At 38.8% G+C, this 20,200-nt stretch overlaps 1 protein-coding gene across 8 annotated transcripts in view; it reads right to left on the reverse strand.

Annotated features, from left to right (window-relative positions):
• Positions 1-20,200, reverse strand: part of togaram1 (TOG array regulator of axonemal microtubules 1) — an 81,911-nt gene that overhangs the window by 34,037 nt on the left and 27,674 nt on the right. For 7 of the 8 annotated variants that reach the window (XM_017713802.2, XM_017713799.2, XM_037541875.1 and 4 more), the window contains 4 exons: positions 17,559-17,622; positions 13,928-14,026; positions 7,314-7,555; positions 6,960-7,189 (listed from right to left, as the gene is read on the reverse strand). In XM_017713802.2, the coding sequence (XP_017569291.1) occupies positions 6,960-7,189; positions 7,314-7,555; positions 13,928-14,026; positions 17,559-17,622 (635 nt within the window). The remainder of the gene's footprint in view (positions 1-6,959; positions 7,190-7,313; positions 7,556-13,927; positions 14,027-17,558; positions 17,623-20,200) is intronic. The other variant, XM_017713801.2, reaches the window with a different exon arrangement.

The raw sequence follows: 20,200 nt of genomic DNA on the forward strand, positions 1-20,200 counted from the left end.
TTATAATAGAGATGTTCTTGAAGGAAGTCACATACTGGACTGTTAAAACACTGCAAATTGGAAGTTAAATCACAAACCCACCGTTTGGAATAGCATTCTGAACAGCTTGGCAGAGGTTAATGGAACAGTCTTCTGTAAGGCATGAGCCAAAAACCTACAAATATACAGTACTGTGCGAAAGTCTTAGGCACCCAAGACAAAATTTTAAAAATCTATTTGTGTAGTATGTGTTTATTTGCTGAGAAAAGTGTTAATATTTAAATAAACAAAATTTACCGAATATTAATTAATAATGATTGTGTATAATATATATATATATATATATATATATATATATATATATATATATATATATATATACATACACCCACATATACACCCACATATCCACACACACACACACACACACACACACACATATATATATATATATATATATATATATATATATATATATATATATATATATATATATATATATATATATATATTTTTTTTTTTTTTTTTTTTTTTTTTTTAAGTGATTTTATGGATGTTAGTTGTTTAAAATGTTAACCATTTTCAAACCTCTCCTCGAGGAAGCCCAGTATTACATGAAGTTAAAAAAACAACTCCTGGTTGTCCAGTGCTCATGTCATGTCATGTCTCTTGTCCATTAAATTGTGCTCATGATATAATTGATGATAATATCAAGTCTCTGTGGCGGCTGTGAAGGTGTCAAGGAAAAAATGGACCCAAGAAATTCTTGTTACTTTTTATTGTTTTTATGTTTATTTGAAGTATGAATATGACTTTATTCTAATGTATATTGTGATAAACTCACTGCTGAGGTAAATTGTTGAAAAATTTGCTTAGATGCCTAAAACTTTTGCACAGTACTGTAGTAATAAGGGGCCTGTGGATTATTTGTTTGGATTAACCCCCCCTTTTTAACACCATAGCCCCACCCCATCTGGCTAAACCAAATTATTATGCAAGGCTAGTGAGAGGTTACATAAAACAAACAATAACTTCAGGACAATAAACACAATACAGACAAACTACATAACAAGAAGCTTCCTTTTACCGGTAAGTATATTCATTTATATTGATTTATCAAAAAGACAGCTCTGCTCAACTTTTTAATGCACATATTTCTGCAGTCAATCATACATTTGATTATATAACTAAACAAATCAAATATAACCTCTGTCACTAGCCATGGCCACGGTCTCTTCACACTCAAACATTGCTCTAGTGAACTCTAAACTCTTATCAACTACACACAGTTTTATTCACCTGACCAATTTACTCTGTAATTCTGAGTCTCTGCCCCTGCATCCCTGTTTAAACTCCGGTAACTCTATTGGATGTTAAAAAAGAACACTCAGATTCTATTATCTTTCGTAGAGGCTCCAACCACACAAATGCTGAATTAAAAAGTTATAAGCAATTAATCAGCTGTTCCAGAAGACAAAACACTTGACTACTGCTACAGCACCATCAGGGACATGCACCAGGCAGCCACCCTTGGAAAGTCTATATATATATACATACACACACACACACACACACACACACACACACATACATACATACACATAAATAAAACATAAATAAAAACAGAATATGATGATTTGCAAATCCTTTTCAACCTATATTCAATTGAACACACTACAAAGACAAGATATTTAATGTTCAAATGGATAAACTTTATTGTTTTTTGCAAATATTCACTCATTTTGAATTTCATGCTGGCAACACGTTCCAAAGAAGTTGGGACAGGGGCATGTTTACCACTGTATTACATCACCTTTCCTTTTAACAACACTCAATAAGCGTTTGGGAACTGAGGACACTTTGTTGCAGCTTTGTAGGTGGAATTCTTTCCCATTCTTGCTTGATGTACAACTTCAGTTGCTCAACAGTCCGGGGTCTCCATTGTTGTATTTTGCGTTTCATAATGTGCCACACATTTTCAATGGGAGACAGGTCTGGACTGCAGGCAGGGCAGTCTAGTCCCCGTACTCTTTTACTACGACGCCACGCTGTTGTAACACGTGCAGAATGTGGCTTGGCATTGTCTCGCTGAAATAAGCATGTCCCTGAATAAGACGTTGCTTAGATGGCAGCATATGTTGCTCCATAACCTGTATGTATCTTTCAGCATTAATGGTGCCTTCACAGATGTGCAAGCTACCCATGCCATGGGCACTAACACACCCCCATACCATCAGAGATGCTGGCTTTTGAACTTTACACTGATAACAATCCGGACAGTCCTTTTCCTCTTTGGCCCGGAGGACACAACGTCAATGATTTCCAAAAACAATATGAAATGTGGACTCGTCAGACGGCAGGACACTTTGCGTCAGTCCATCTCAGATGAGCCCGGGCCCAGAGAAGCTGGCGGCGTTTCTGGGTGTTGTTGATATATGGCTTTCGCTTTCATTTTAACTTGCACTTGGAGCAACGAACTGTGTTCACTGATAATGGATTTTTAAAGTGTTCCTGAGCCCATGTGGTAATATCCGTTACGGAATGATGTCAGTTTTTAATGCAGTGCCGCCTGAGGGATCGAAGGTCACGGGCGTGCAATGTTGGTTTTCTGCCTTGCCGCTTACTTGCAGAGATTTCTCCAGATTCTCTGAATCTATTGATGATATTATGGAATGTAGATGAGGAAATCCCTAAATTCCTTGCAATTGCATGTTGAAAAACGTTGTTCTTAAACTGTTGGACTATATGCTCACGCAATTGTTCACAAAGTGGTGAACCTTGCCTCATCCTTGCTTGTGAACAACTGAGCCTTTCACGGATGCTCCCTTTATACCCAATCATGACACTCACCTGTTTCCAATTAACCTGCTCACTTGTAGAATGTTCCAAACAGGTGTTTTTTGAGCATTCCTCAACTTTCCCAGTCTTTTGTTGCCCCTGTCCCAACTTCTTTGGAACATGTTGCAGGCAAAGAATTCCACCTACAAAGCTGCAACAATTAAGTGTCCTCAGTTCCCAAACGCTTATTGAGTGTTGTTAAAAGGAAAGGTGATGTAACACAGTGGTAAACATGCCCCTGTCCCAACTTCTTTGGAATGTGTTGCCGGCATCAAATTCAAAATGAGTGAATATTTACAAAAAACAATGTTTATCCGTTTGAACATTAAAAATCTTGTCTTTGTAGTGTATTCAATTGAATATAGGTTGAAAAGGATTTGCAAAGCATTGTATTCTGTTTTTATTCATGTATTACCTAACGTCCCAACTTCATTGGAATTGGTGTTGTAATTGTTTGCAGTAAAATAAAGCTTTGCTGAGCATTCTAAGTCACAGTTCTAACATAATTTTAACAATAAACAAACAATCTTAAACGCTGTAATTAATGTATAACTGGTAATTCACCAACCTTTAATGCTGAAAATTGTCTTGCAGACTGCTGGTCACATAGCAACTCAGCTAATTATCTCTAGCTAGTGGCAAACAAACTGGCAAAAAACAGCAAGACTCAAGATGAACATTGAGAATTAAGAGATGAATAAAGACACTCAATTGCATTTACATGCCCTCCAGTTGGCTTCTGGATTTGTTTAATCTGCAATGAGAATCTGGCAAAGAAAGTCCAATGTTTTACAGCCCCTTTACACACTTTAAATGTGTCTTATAGTAAACATGATATCTGATATAATAATGTTATATGTAGAGATTAAAAGATGCAGTTCTTCTACTAGACAATCTGTTCAAGTTATGGTCTAAAATATAGTCTGCTCTATTCAAGTTCACCAATGTTATCGGTCTTGAGTGAATTTCACCCATCTCAATAATACATCTGATGCCTTGGTCTGCAATAGTTGCTTCATGACATGCAAAGATGCAGTGCAAGGAATAACACTGTACAAACACTGTATCATATGCGTATCTGTTGTATGTATACAGATTTATGCTGCTATGCATATGCATCTTAAAATATTTACTTTTTACTTTTATGAACACCTGAGATTAAATGCTGAGCATGTTTTACATGCTCTTAAGAATCAAATATCCATCCATCCATCCATCCATCCATCCATCCATCCATCCATCCATTTTCTAAGCCGCTTCTCCGTCAGGGTCGCGGGGGTTGCTGGAGCCTATCCCAGCAGTCTTCGGGCGGAAGGCAGGATACACCCTGGACAGGTCGCCAGTCCATCGCAGGGCAGACAGACAGACACAGACAGTCACTCACACACTCACACCTAGGGGCAATGTAGCATGTCCAATTGGCCAGACTTCATGTCTTTGGACTGTGGGAGGAAACCGGAGAACCCGGAGGAAACCCACATAGACACGGGGAGAACATGCAAACTCCACACAGAGAGGACCCTGGTCACCTGGCCGGGGAATCGAACCCAGGCCCTCCTTGCTGTGAGGTGACAGCGCTACCCTAAGAATCAAATTACTAAAGAAAATCAGATTTTATCAGTAACAAGATTATGATAATATGCATTTACATGCACTTGATTAACCAGATAATTCCAGGACTTCATGAGTCAACCAGTAATCAGATTTCTGTTTTTCAATCAGACAATAAACTCACAGAAGAAGAAGTGATGTTAACATAATGTAAAACATCAAACATCATGCCATGGCCCTTTTTTCAAACACCTAGCCACTTCAACTGAAAATATGCTCATACATCATCTAGAAGATGAAGAATATTGAAACCCTCATGTTCTCAAGCATATAGTCGGTTCAACAAGGCTCAAAAAGTGTTTTGTTGACATCTTGTAAGTGCTGTGCTAAACACTGATTACTTATTTCCAGTACTGTGGTCTATTTTTTCACATGCACTGCAAAAGCCTAAGGAAATCCATGTAAGTGTATACATGCACTATTCCAATTACTGAGCTGAAATACAGCTTTCCTTATTTCTAGACGTTACTCCAATCTAAAGGATTAAACTATACATGACCATTTTAATCAGATAACTTCAGAAATCCAAATAGGATCAGATGATTAAATGCACGTAAACACATTTAAGCATACTTTGGCTCATCTTTAATAAGATTGTCCATGCTTTGACTTAAGTACAAGTCTCAACTTGCCTTGTCTTGTAATCTAAATATAGTATTGGACTAAATTACTGGGTATTACTGTGAATAACAAACACAACCTGACAGACTAATAAATTGAGCAAAGCAGGTTTAAAAAATTCTAAACTCTGGGCTTAAATTTAATAAGATCAGTAACTTCCTTACTCAAAACAACCCAGGCTCACTAAACAGAAACAAGTTCAAACTTCATGGAATTCATGAAGTTCCAAGACGGATTGACATGTGACCCTCATATTGTCTGTTTCTTTTTTTGTGGAAAATGAATAAAAATATAATTTTTAAAAATAAAATATAAATGCTTGTAAAAAACTTATTATGGCTTGCAAAAATGCTATAGGCTGAATTGGTTATTTAAAGGACCCAAGCTCATTAAACAGAAACAGTTGGGCCTTTGAGATAGAAACCGTTCACATGAAACTAAAATAAATCTACATTTTCTATTGTCCTTCTACTGGAAATCCACAAAATGTGAAATTAATTTCATTTAATTTGAATATGCAAACACTGGTGGCTCTTAAGAAAGCTCCATCTTTGTATGTCTGGCTTCTTAGCCAAAGGGAGCAAACTTATTTATGGTGTGCGTTTTGTTGAGGCAGAATTTTTTTTCTATTTAAGAGGTCTGGGGATCTTGCCCATCAAACTATATTTTTTTCCAATGGTATTAAATGGTATTTCCAATGGTATTTTTCCGTGGGCTGGAGGTTAGGGATCTGGCCCTGTCACCGGAAGGTTGCCGGTTCGATCCCCAGGGCCGACAGTCCATGACTGAGGTGTCCTTGAGCAACACACCTAACCCCCAACTGCTCCCCAAGGCGCCGTGGATAGGGCTGCCTCCGGGCAAGTGTGCTCACTGCCCCCTAGTGTGTGTGTTCACTAATGTGTATGTGGTGTTTCACTTCACAGATGGGTTAAACGCGGAGGTGGAATTTACCCGGTTGTGGGATCAAAAAAGTATCACTTAACTTAAAGAATCAGAAATATAATCATTACATGAGTGTTATTTAAAAGTGTGCATATATGCATGAATTATAGTGGGCCAGCTATAGTTAGATTAGATGTTTTTGTGCCTTGAGTTTATGTTTATAATGTCCAAGGCCATTCTATCAAGGGAACGGGAGGATGTAAACAGGGTAGGCTCCGCTGAGTCTGCACATCACACACACACGCACATACACACACACATACAGAGGCACCTTTCAACTCAATTGATGACATTTCATCTGCTTTGACAATGAGGGCTTGTCTCGTTGATTGGTCCAGGCCATTTTCGGATGCACCAGTTATAATACAAAGAGAGTTGTGACTTTGGGGGGCGTCAGACTACAATTATGACTCTACAATTATGACATACAATACAAATATTCTGCAAATCAATATACAAGCCCAAAATTTGGGATAATGTGCAGTAAGTAAAATAAGTAAAAATATGTAAATAAAAATAAAATGCAATGATATGCAAATCATGTAAGCCATATTTTTAAAGGAAAATATAAAGACATATCAAATGTTTTTTTGTTGTTTTAAAAAAAAAAAAAAAAAAAAATACATGCCCATTTTGAGTAAAAGGTTCTCATTCTTGTTTGATATAGGATTTGAGCTTCTCAACAGTTCGGTGTCTCCTTGGTCATATTTTTAATTTAATAATGCACTAAATGTTTTCAGTGGGTGACAGGTCTGAACTGCAGGGAGGCCAGCCAGTAAATACTGGTTTTGTTGAATTTATTTATTTTTTTTATTTAGACATTTACATTTTATTTTTTTAATTTATTTTTATAACATTTTGCACATGCATTGCAACTTTTTTGGAAATCTGTAGATCATAAATCCAAATAAGAGTGCACTGAAAACAGAAAAAGGAAAGAAAGAATGAAAGAAAGAAAAAAGTCCAACCTGCTCTTAGTGCCACTGGTAATGGGAGTAGGAGGGGAACAGAGGCTGGAATGGCTGCTCTCGCTCAAGGGACTGGTCACAGATAGTGAGGCGTGGGAGAGAGAATCAAGAGTTGGAACAAGCTTCATTGCTGTGTCTGGACTGTCTGGGTCTGGTTCAGAGCCACTCAGGTTCACCTTGGCCCGCTTCTTAGCTGCACTGTTGCGCAAAGAGCGCAAGGAGTTCATCATCTAATAAAAAATAAAAAAATACATACATTAAGCAAATTAGATCAATTTCTTGTTTTGATCAAGGACTAGGTGTCAGGTGAATCACAAAAACACCCAGGCAAATTTAGAACAATTTGTTGATCACCTCCTCTCTGTCCACTGGCTCTTCATCTGGGTCCTGCAGGTTCATGAATGACAGGTCAAGATTAAGATTCTTGCTAAGCTGATCTTGCTGGGCGCCATTCTGCATAGACTGCTGTGTGACTGGGAAGATGGGTGGAGACAACCTGGCGGCACTCAGGGCCTGAGGAAAAGATGAAGCTGAGGTGCCACTTGCCCGAGAAGTGCGCATAGGCAGGGCTGAACACCCGCTGGGGCTAAGCTCACCTGCGGAAGGATATGAAATGTATTAAATTGATTTAATCTATCGGATGTCCTCATCATACAAACACACAGGTATGTACTTTTAACTTCTCCTGCTAATTATGTCAAATACTCTCTCTCTCTATATTCATGAATGTATAAGCAAACATTAGTGGCATAATGCCAGTGGTATGGCTCATGTTGTTTAGGTGAAAGCTAGTTGTTTCCTGTTCTCATGTATTTGCTATTTCTGTGGCCAGAAATGAATGTGTGTGCACTGATGTGGATGAGATGGCACAACAAGTAATATGTCTTTTACAATTTGCCAGTTCGGTGATACTGTATTTTCGGAAGTTATTTTGGCTCTTTTACTTGACCACATCCTGATTCCCACAAATCCACAACCCCAGGCAAACATGGTATTTTCCTGACGTCAAGCAAACTAACTGTACTAAATACTACATTTATCCTTTCTAGACAAAAAACTTATTTATGGTTGCTAATATGAAATAGAGCAGCTGATACATCATTATGCACAGAATAACATACAGTTAAATGATACAGATAATTATTGCAATATAACTTTGCTCGACAGAAATATAAGGAACGTTCGAAAAATGTTTGACATAGTAGAGCATTCTCACACTTCCACATTTAGCGACTGCCCTGGTGGTGTTTTGCATTGCAAGGAAAGCGACACTACTCTGCTGTCAGCACAAGAGTTTAAATACATCATAGAAGGCATTACAACCCACAATGGACAACGCAGTGGCCATCCATGGGTGATCAGCAGCGTCTGGCTAGAATTGTAGTGAACATACAAGCAACTCTGTGAAAAATCACATCCACATTCAGGAGGCTCCACACACATACACCGCAGGTCAGTGCAGCACTCTTTACCCTCCATGGGATATGTGAGCAGAAGACCCACTAGAATGCCTCTGTTAACACCATAATACCAGACATAGTGCCTCACCTCAGCTTGTGAGCTTGCTAACTGGACCCTAGAAAACTCTACCCACAGGCCTCATGAAGCCATTTACCACAGATGCCAAGAAAGCACTGTGAAGTTGGTGGTGGATCTATACTGGTGTGCGCTGTGTTCTCTGTTTCTGGGTTGGACCGTTGGTTCACCTAAACACATCATTGACCACCAACTGCTACGTTTCACTGCTTGGTGACCATTTGTAGAGCTTCATGAACTTCATGTACCTCCACAACGTTGGGATATTCCAGCAGGTAAATGTACCATAAGGTGTGGCCTGTACATTGGCCTGACATGGGCCCAAGCATTTATGGGATGTGGTAGAGGGGACCATTCACACATGGATCCTACAAATACCACGGAGCTGTGGGTGGCTATCCTGACAGTATAGTTCAACATCCCTCCAGCATCTTCCGTCTACTTGTGGAATTGATGCCACATCAAGTTGTTGCACTTTGCCAGGGTAGAGGCAATACAGGTTCCTGTCCCATGACTTTTTGCATGTCAGTATGTTCTATTTAATTATAAAAAATGATTATGTTTTGGTTTATATTCAATTGACTTTAGGTGGTGACTTCTGAATAAGTTTTAAGAAAAAAGAGACAGGGAACCTTACTATCGTTTGCTTCTAAATGTTACAATGCAAGCTGGACAAAGAATCTAATATTATATTTAATGTCATATTTTGCTAATTATATTAAAAAGTGTAATTTATTAATATACATAACTTAATGTATTAATATGTCACGCACACATATATATCTGTGTGATGTATATTAATACATTAAATTATGCATATTAATAAATTATATATACATACATATATATACATATATTTACACATATATACATACGTATACATTTATACACACACGTAATAAATAAATGGTCTTGATTCTTATTTACCGCTAATGATCTTGGCTACAACACAGATCACTGCACTGACCTGTTATTCATTCTAATCCAACCATTGCCTGGTTACCCAGTAATATATACCCTCACCATTATAGTCTCTCCATGGGCTTGGATCCCTGTGATGGGGGTTAATCCCTTGCTTGCTAGGCCATGTGTTGGACATGGTGCATGATGAGTCAGCATGGAATCCTCGAGGGAGGGTGGGAGTCAACTGGGCACCTGCCAGAGATGCCAGAGGGTAGGAAGGCAGCAGGATAGACCCAGGGAGAGTTCGATTGGAAGGAAGAGAAAAGGTGCGCTCTACAATGGAGTTACCAGACAGCAAGCGGCCATGCACAGGCAAACCTAGAATGTAGCAAGTGTCTATTTTCAACATAGTACAGAACTGGCTGGGATTTATAGCATACAGTGTCCTCTACAGTTATTGGCACCTTTGCTGAAGAAAAAAAGACTGAACAATAAGAGAAATCAAACCTTTTATTTGAGTTAAATTATTCATACAAACAAACAAAAATGTTAAGTTTTAACCTTACTGGCACCATCATGTTTAGTACTTCACATACACTCATTGTGTCAAGTTATCAGCACTAAAGGCCAGTGCAAAATGAGCCTTGATGTAGCTGCAATAAGTGCTTGCAATATGCTAAGTCTTTAGGTAATACCTGTGCATAGAAACATGTACTAATTGTGCTATGCTTGTAAATTGTAGTATTTGAAAGACATATTGAAAAGGTAAAAACTGTCAATCATGGAGCTATCAATAAGCTCAGGACAAACTATAAAATGTAAGTTCAAAGTAAAAGAGGTAGAAGTGTTCTTTCCCAACAAATCATTCTCCATGAGTGTAATTCTACCCTAGCTCAAAAATACACAGAACAACTCCACCATAAATTAGTAGCCTAGGAGTTTCAAGAGTTTAAATACTATTTTGTTAAATATCAGCATTTCAGCAAATTCAGCATATCTTTGAGTCTTTGGGTCTGTGCATCTGTCTAGCCTCTATAATTGCTGTCATTTTTAAAAGAGGTCTCCAAACAACAGTTTTGAAGCACTACCACTATTGACAATAACTATAATAACTAATATAGCTGCAAATGATAATGAGCGGGTCCAAGCCTATGGCAGCACAATAAGCTCTTATGTAGGGGTATGTGATATGACGATATAAGATCATGAAGGATTATAATTTGCCCACGATATGCAATCACAGGGAGATCGCTGGATCGTGTTCCAATGCACGTTATATCTGCTGCAGTTCTATGCACATACAAGCGATGTGGGTTTTTATTTTTCCTTAGTCAAATCCCACTATTTGCTAGTACCTTTCATGCCCAGAGACATGCAGACAAACCAATCATAGCGTACCATCATGCCTCGCTTGCTGGCGAAGAGTTAGTCCTTAAAAAAAGTCAACATCAGTAATGTGGAATTGGTATGGCTTTTACCAAACCGACGTAACACGGTGGTTTGCAAAGTTTGCACAGAGAAGGTTCTCATGTCTGATGGCAACACGACAAACCTTTTCAACCATTTAAAGCAACAACATCCCACACAGTATGCTAAATGTTAAGCACTGAGGAGGTCTGCTACACTGCAGACAGCAAGGGCTAATGCTAATGTTACAGCAAAACCAAAACCTGGCAAAGGATATGGTTCCTATCAAAACAGTGGAAAACGAGGGGTTCCAAAGACTCCTCAAAAGTAGTTGATCCGTGGTATGAGTGCTGGGGAAAAGCACATGACCTGCATGACTACAGACAGTGGGGCTGATATGCTGAGGGCTTTGGGGCTCAACAGCTGGACTCGTCTGCAATGCTTTGGCCACAGACTTCACCTATCCATCGGTGAGTTAAACTAAAATAAAATAAGATGGTTCAAAATAATTGATTATTTTAATGCTATAAAACATACAGTATTAAAATATTTTTACCTTTTAAAATCAATGTTAATTTTCTGATGCGCAAAAATTGCATACAGAGATTAAAATCTGTTCAAAAAGATACTTTGGCCAAAATGGTCTTTTTTTTCCTTCTAGCACTATACAGTATTTTTTAATGGGGAGATTAGTTTGTTTGTACTGTTTAGTTACTTGCAAAATAGTATTAAAAACCAACATGAAAAAGAATCGTGATAAAATCTTGATCGTGGTCCTGCAAAAAAAAAAAAAAAAGTGAAATGATATTTTTGCCCCCACCCCTCCTCTTATGTAGTTTGAGTCAAAGGCTATGTTTACACAGCAGGTAAAAGTGGCCCGAATCGAATTTTCTCACCAAATCTGATTTTTTTGTTTGGCTGTTCACATTATCTTTTAAATGTTACCTGAATGTGACATCAGTCTGAACAAATTAGCTCCTAAACCGACCCGCATGCACAAAACAGCAATGCTTCACGAGCCGGCTCGTCCAGAGGTCCATCCATCCATTTTCTAAGTCGCTTTTCCCTCAGGGTCGCGGGGGGGTGCTGGAGCCTATCCCAGCAGTCTTCGGCCGGAAGGCAGGATTCACAGGAATATATATATATATATATATACACACACACACACACACACACACACACACACGTACACACACACACACAATATTGCCAAAAGTATTCGCTCGTCTGCCTTCACATTCATATGAAATTGAGTGAGATCCTATTCTTAATCCATAGGGTTTAATATGTCGGCCCACCCTTTGCAGCTACAACAGCTTTACCTCTTCTGGGAAGGCAATATGGGGATGTTTAAGGGAACATTTGACCATTCTTCCAGAAGCGCATTTGTGAGGTCAGACACTGATGTTGGACCATGTCTGCACCAATTCATCCCAAAGATGTTCTGTCGGGTTGAGGTCAGGACTCTTTGCAGGCCAGTCAAGTTCTTCCAAACCAAACTCGTTCATCCATGTCTCTATGGACCTTGCTTTCTGCACTGGTGCGCAGTCATGTTGGAACAGGAAGGGGCCATCCCCAAACTGTTCCCACAAAGTTGGGAGCATGAAATTGTCTAAAATCTCTTGGTCTGCTGAAGCATTAAGAGTTCCTTTTACTGGAACTAATGGACCGAGCCTAACTCTTGAAAAACAACCCCACACCATAATGCCCGTCTGCAGGAATTGACTCTGCAGAAAATTGGTGACCTGTGCTTACTCACTCTGCACTGTCATTTTACATGGCCTACTGCTTCGTGGCTGAGTTGCTGTCATTCCTAATCGCTTCCATTTTGTTATAATACCACTGGCAGGTGACTGTGTAATATTTAGCAGCGAGGAAATTTTATAACTGGACTTGTTGCACACATGGCATGGCATAACTGGACTTGTTGCACACATGGCATTCTATCACAATACCATGCTGGAATTCACTGAGCTCCTGTGAGTGACCCATTCTTTTATACATGTATGCAGAGGCAGTCTGCATGCCTAGGTGCTTGGTTTTATATATGTGGCCATGGAAGTGACACACACACACACACACACACTATATTGCCAAAAGTATTCCCTAGGACATAAACCCTAGGACTTGATTACGAAAATAGGTTTTGCATATTATGCAATTTAGCAAAAAAATCTACCTGAAAAAGTACCAAGGAATCTTGTTTGAAAATGTTTGTTCAGGAGTGTTAAGGCAAAATGCGTTTCAGAATACTGATGATAGATATTTGTATTTTTTTGTATTCTGTATTTGACAATGCCTTTGTATTGAAATAATATTTCTCAATAAAGTTTGTTATAAAAAGCAAAATACATTTTGGTGCACTATAGGGCCACCAATAGGCCAATGAGTGTCATTTTTCCTGGCCAAGTGCTTTCACACCTGCTGTATCTTGATGCCAAGTTTGATGTTTCTGGGCCTTACAGTTTTTGCTCTACATTTCGTTTTAGCCAAGAAAAAAGATAAGAAGACAAAGAAGAAAAAACCCAACAATTGCAATCAATTGTAATAATACTGAATGAGATGGGACAATGAATATATAGAATTTCTCCATAGAAAATGCATCCAGATCTTTCCTGGACTATGCAGCTTTCTTCTGTCACTGTTAAAAAAATAAAAGTCAAGGTGCCAGCCAATATTTCACCGTATGTATTACAAACTCACCCTACAACTTCTTTCATTTCAGAATTAGAGTGAAGTGACTGTCTTGATCATAATTACCAGTCAAAACAGCCACTAAAAATAACATGCACACACATGGGCTGCTAGAAGAAGAACATGAAAACGACAATGTAACGATGGACAAAAATCCTATGAAAAGGATGGAAGCTGTAATAAAGGCAAAGGGTGAACATTCTTGAATTACTGCCTGTAATTTTCAGTTAAATATAAACTTTGTTTTTTTCCAGATGCTAAAACTTATTATAAAAAATTATAACACACTTAGTGGCCGTTTTGACCAGAAATAAAATAGATGAAAGGTGGTCTCTGACTTTTGCACAATAATGTGTATATATGTTTACTAAATAAAAATTTTATTTAAAAAAAATTTAATTGTTAAATAAAAAGCCAACATCAATCACCTCTTTCAGCATCAGCCAAGTCTAGGCTACCACTTCGGCGAAGCCTGCCTACTGTTTCTGCCAAGCTTGGAGTGTGTGGCTGGAAAGTTTCTGCTGAACCTGTATATTTAAACAAAAACAGACAACTTGACAAATGAATCACTCATACTGTACATACTGTTCATAATAATAATAATAATAATAATAATAACCAGAAAGGGAAAATTTGTGAACAAACTTTTAGTTTGACAAAGCTAGCTAATAGAGTTAAAATGGTTCATTGACGATTGTTAAAATGTTGCTATGTGGATGCTGCAGTATGGTATGGATGGTAATGTGTTGCTAGGTGCTATTGACGTTCCACCTTAAATTCTGTGCCACCTGTGTCAACTGTGTCAACTGCTGCTCATGCAACATCACTGGACAGCCGAACATGCTTGGAGGAAAGCTCCAGCTGCCTGATCTGTTATGTCACCTAACAGACGCCTGCGCTGTGAGCTGGGGTCACCCCTACAGCACATCTTCAACCTGAGCCTGCGCTTGGGGAGGGTTCCCACATGGTGGAAGACATCATGCCTCATTCCAGTACCCAAGAGGGGGCAACCCAGTGAACTCAAGGACTTCAGGCCTGTTGCTCTAACATCCCATGTCATGAAGACACTGGAGTGCCTTCTTCTACACCTTCTCAGAAAATATTGTTTAATCCATATCTGCTTCTTACAAGGAAAATTACTGCCAGAGCAGTTCACACATTAGTTTTTTGCAGGACCGTGCCATATTATGAATTAATACCACCATATTTAAATTAGATAATATTGTGACACTTTACATCACACAATCAATAAAACTCATCTGCAATCCAGTTTATGAATGAGCAAATGTGTTTGCCACACTTTGTTCTTACTGTCAAGGTAAATCTGCTGCTGCATTTTTTTTTATCTTTAAGTGCTTTTTTTTTTTTTTTAAATAATAGCATTGCATTACAATTTGCAGAATTATATCTTTATTCATTTTGTTCCAGGCAGAGGTGTTTTTAATTTTGCTTGAAAATCAAAAAAATATGTCATTTGAACAGGGATATCCAAATATTTCTTTGTTAAGCAGTGGTAGGTGACACACTTTGCTTTCACTTTCTTATAACTTTTTTTGGCTCTGGCACGAAACAAAAGGTCAGCATTACGAAGTAGGCCCAGTTTCTTCAATTAACCACCACTGCCAGCCAGAAGCACACTCAACAAGACTATGATGGCTATGATGTAAAGTTCAAGTTACCAAACTACAATCACCAGGGACTTGAAGTAGGACACCAACATAAATTCCATTACTTAGAAAGTCCTTGGGAGCACGTGCTTCCTGTGCCAGCTTAAGTAGTTCAGCCTTACACAGGACCTGGTAATTCTGTTCTACACAATCATTATATTGTCTGTCATCACTACCTCCATGGCAGTCTGGTGATGACAGCTCTGCCACCAAACATGACATTCACAAGCTTCCGTGCATAAATAGGTATGGAGGGAAAAAAAAAAAAAAACATCTGGTGTTAATCTGTCCAAACTACTTCACTAACACGCCCCCAGAACCAGAAAGTATGCATGTATGGGAAAATCACTGTTGATCCAATGCACTCTGGCCATCACCTATTTCAGCTCCACCCCTTGGCAGACACTTCACTCAAATGAAGGTTACAAAGAGACAATGAGAAGTTTCCTTTCTTATGCCATGAATGAACAATTACTGCACATAGCAATACTTAACCTTTTTCTTTGCATTAATTTTATTTTTATTTGTATTTGTGGAAAAGGGGGCGTGGCCGAGTGTCAAATGCAGTAGAGAGAAGCCGGTCTGGCTGAACCAGCGGTCTAAGTAACTGATGACGCTCATCTGTGCCTTGATTCTGCCAGCCTACTTATAGCCATCTCTCCCTTCAGTAGGCGGCAGAGCCCCAAGAGAGAAGGAGACCCGTGGAGGCATGAGAGCAGAGCTGACCTGAATCGAGCCGACTGAGTGGAGCTAAACAAGCAGAAGAGAAAAAGGACTGAAACGTCCCCGCGAGCCGTGCCTTATTTTGTAGGCTGAAAACCTGAGTGTATTGTTTGAGAAAATAAAAGAAAGCTCTCCGCATTCACCCCCTGTCCCTGGAGTCTTTCCTCTACCCACTGTTAAAAACCATTACAGTATTCTAATCAGCATTGCTACCTCTTACATGGCTTAGATTTTTGCACATTTGATCCATTCTTTGTGTGTGACTTGTAGGGCTGGGTGATAAAACAATAATGATAATTATTGCAATATAACTTTGCTGGACAGAGCTAAAAGAAATGTTCAGTAAATGTTCGACATAATAGACCATTCTCACACTTCCATGTTCTAGCGACAGCTATAGTGTTTTCCACTGCAAGGGAAGCAACACTTTCCAAGAGAGGGGGCACTTTGAGTTGATTGGAGGGTGACAAGTAAAAGAAGTCACCAAATATACTTCAGCAACGTCTGAAATATGAAGTTATATGTATTCCCCGTTTGTGTGGAGTGATCTGCGATCTGTTCGCCTGTGACCAAGTGCGAGTGACTAGATAAGTGACGTAACTGTACTGTCCTCACCTCACCTGACCTAAATGAAAGTAAACTGAACACACTGTGTGTGGCATTGGAGAGTGGGAAAATGCTAGCTTCCCAGGCTAGCTGTTTATAGCAGCTGGTTAACTTGAAGCAGCATTCAGTCACTCGCACAACATGGCGAATTGTTGTTAGTGTAGATCAAACAAGACAAAAAAAGTGCTGTTTTCAGTTTAAATATACCTAAAAGGAGAACTCGTTAGTTTCGTGTGAGATTCGCACTGCAGTTAATGCTTTTACACAGTGAGTGTTGGATATATTGTGGTTCACCCCTCAAACTACTACAACAGCATAGAGAAATCCAGACATCTGCTAGCTGGTGTCTGAATACTGTGATATGTTCTGACATGAATGTGGTAGGAGCAATGGCAGTAAAACAGTATGATCCATCACTGACCTACCGAACCAGCTACTGTTTGCTATTCATATTAAGTTGACAAGAAACTTAACACTTTAGTTTAGCACTTTTAACCAGATAGCCTAGCACTCATCACCAGACATCTAATATAATCTGTTTTGTTTCTTAAATTATAAATATTACAAAAAATTGTGGCCATGCTTTTCTAGCTGGTAAAAACAGCTCACCAACTTTTTCCCCACTGTCCCATGACAGATTTGTGAAATATTCCTCTGTTTGGCAAGTGTTTTGTCATGTTCTGACAAACAATAGTTTAAAAAAGCAACTGACCACTCAGGAGCAAAAATCAGCCTTCCAACTAGACAAGAAGCAATAATTTGCCATTTTTTGCAATATGTATTGATATCGAATCGTATGACAATTTTTTCTTTGGCCATATCACCCAGCTCTAAATATGTGTATGGATGTGTGGGTAGCAGAACTTTGTAGGGCTATTGCAACCATGTGAAAACAGCTAGTGTATTTTTCCCCTCCTCCAAACCTAATACAACTCATTAAAGGCTTGACAAGTAACTGACCTCTAAAATAGTAAAGGAATAACGAAGAACCAGTTATGGATACAATTGATGCTTTCAGATGAAAACACACGAAAAGCCAAGAAACAAACACTAAGAAACTTACCAAAGTTGGTGACATAGGATTCCTGATTCAGTCTCATAGAGGTAGCCAGATTGTCAATGCTTGCCTAGGGAAACATAAAACCTATTTAGCTTAAGACCCTTTGATATTTAGTTGAATATTTACAACACATTCCACAAATATTTGGACACTGACAAGATATTGTTATTTCGGCTGTCTACCACAGCGTATTGGAAGTTGAAACTGTCAACAATATGAGCTCAAAATATAGACTTTCAGCTTTAATGTAAGTGAACTTGCCAATTCAGCTGAACAGTGTAGGAATTACAACCATTTTCATACAGAGGCCCTCTGTTTTTGCCAGTGCATATCATTTTACTCCTCTGCTTTAAAAGTTTTGGACTGCATTCGTAGAATGCCTTGGGCTGCATTCATAGGATGTCTTGGGCCTCTGTCATAGGTTTTACATCATTTGGCTGAATCTGAAGAGATAATACAGCCCTATACCCTTTAAAATTCATCCTACTAAACTAATTCTACTGGCAGCCACAAATGGTCATGCCATAACACTGCCTCCACCGTGCTTGACAATAAGGTGGCATGGACCATGAGCAGTCTCGTCTCGTCCCTACATGTTTAACTGTTCTTAAGATGTTACCAATGCCTTATCATCTCGTAGCAAACTGTATTTACTCTGGTGAAGTCTTCTCTTGATTGTTGATTTTGAAACAGATATACTTACCTCCTGAAGGGTGTTCTTGTTCTGGCCAACAGTATCAAACAGTTGATTTGGCCACACCTGATGTTTCTACTGTCTCTTATGAGTTTTGATTTGATTTTTAAGTTTAAAAGATAGCTTGCTTCCTACAACATTGAGCCAATTTGGATGCAAATACACTCATATGAAAGTCACTGAGCTCCAAATGCTGTGATAGATTGCTAAAATAAAAATAATTTTGTTTAGGTCCAAGTATGTACACAAAATGCGACGATCTTATTAACTGATTTAATGACTTTTAGGAAGTTTTATTAATAAATAAATAGTAGAATTTGTGCTAATGCTTGGCAATCAATAAACAAACTACAATTAATAATACTGGCAACTGATATAAATGCATATTTTAGATCATTACATATTTAACATGCATTTGTTGTGTCCAAGACCATTATTTTGTCAAAAAAAATAACAATTACATAAATACCTGGTATATGTCAAATTAAATACACATGAACACACGCACACACACACACACACACACACAGTATCTCATAAAAGTGAGTACACCCCTCACATTTCTGCAAATATTTTACTATATGTTTTCATGGGACAACACTATAAAAACTATAAACTTGGATATAACTTAAAATAGTCAGTCTACAGCTTGTATACCAATATAGATTTACTGTCCACTGAAAATAACTCAACACACAGCCATTAATGTCAAAACAGCTGCAAACACAGGTGAATACACCTCATAGTGAACGTCCAAATTATGCCAAATTGTGCCATTGTACCTCCCTGGTGTCATGTGACTCATTAGAGTTACAAGGTTCCAGATGTGAATGGGGAGCAGGGCTGTTAAATTTGGTGTTTTGGGCACAATTCACTCATACTGGCCACTGGATATTCAAAACAGATATTCAAAACAGATGCATGAGTGCTGCCACCATTGCCGCAGACATTGTAGAAGTGGGAGGGCAGTCTGTCAGTGCTCAGACCATACGCCACACAATGCATCAAATCAGTCTGCATGGCTGTCATCCCAGAGAGAAGCCTCTTCTAAAGCTGATGCACAAGAAAGACTGCAAACATTTCGCTGAAGACAAGCAGTCCAAGGATTACTGGAGACCAAGACAATCTTGTTTGGCTCAGATGGTGTCCAGCATGTGTAGTGGCACCCAGGTGAGGAGTACCAAGACAACGGTCTCTTGCCTATAGTCAAGCATGGTGGTGTCATTATGGCCTGGCAGTGGGGAGCTGCAGGTCAATGAGGGAAACATGCATTCCAACATGTGCTGACATTCTGAAGCAGAGCATGAACCCCTCCCTTGGGAAACTGCGCCGCAAAGCAGTTTTCCAACACAATAATGACCACTAACACATCTCCAAGATGACAACTGCCTTGCTGATGAAGGTCAAGGTAAAGGCAATGGACTGGCAGTAGAAAGGCAGTATGTCTCCAGATCTAAACCCAACTGAGCACCTGTGGGGCATCCTCAAGTGGAAGGTGGAGTAACACAAGATGTCTAACATCCACCAGCTCCTCGATGTCATCATGGAGGAGTGGAAGAGGATTCCAGTAGCAATCTGTGCAGCTCTGGTGAATTCCATGCCCAAGAGGGTTAAGTTAGCACTAGATAGTAATGGTGGTCACAAAGTATTGACACTTTTAGCACAATTTGGACATGTTCACTGTGAGGTGTATTCACTTGTGTTGCCAGTTATTTAGACATTAAAGGCTGTGTGTCAAGTTATATATAGAAGACAGTAAATCTAAACTGCTATACAAGCAGTACACTGACTACTTTAAGTTATATCCAAGTTTCATTTCTGTTGGATTGTCCCATGAAAAGATATAATAAAATATTTGCTGAAATGTGAGGGGTGTACTCACTTTTGTGAGATACTGTGTATACATACATAAACATTATAAATTACAAACCAGTAAAGTAACTGAATAAGG

Source organism: Pygocentrus nattereri, chromosome 10, assembly GCF_015220715.1.
Source record: "Pygocentrus nattereri isolate fPygNat1 chromosome 10, fPygNat1.pri, whole genome shotgun sequence".
Lineage (NCBI taxonomy): Eukaryota > Metazoa > Chordata > Actinopteri > Characiformes > Serrasalmidae > Pygocentrus > Pygocentrus nattereri.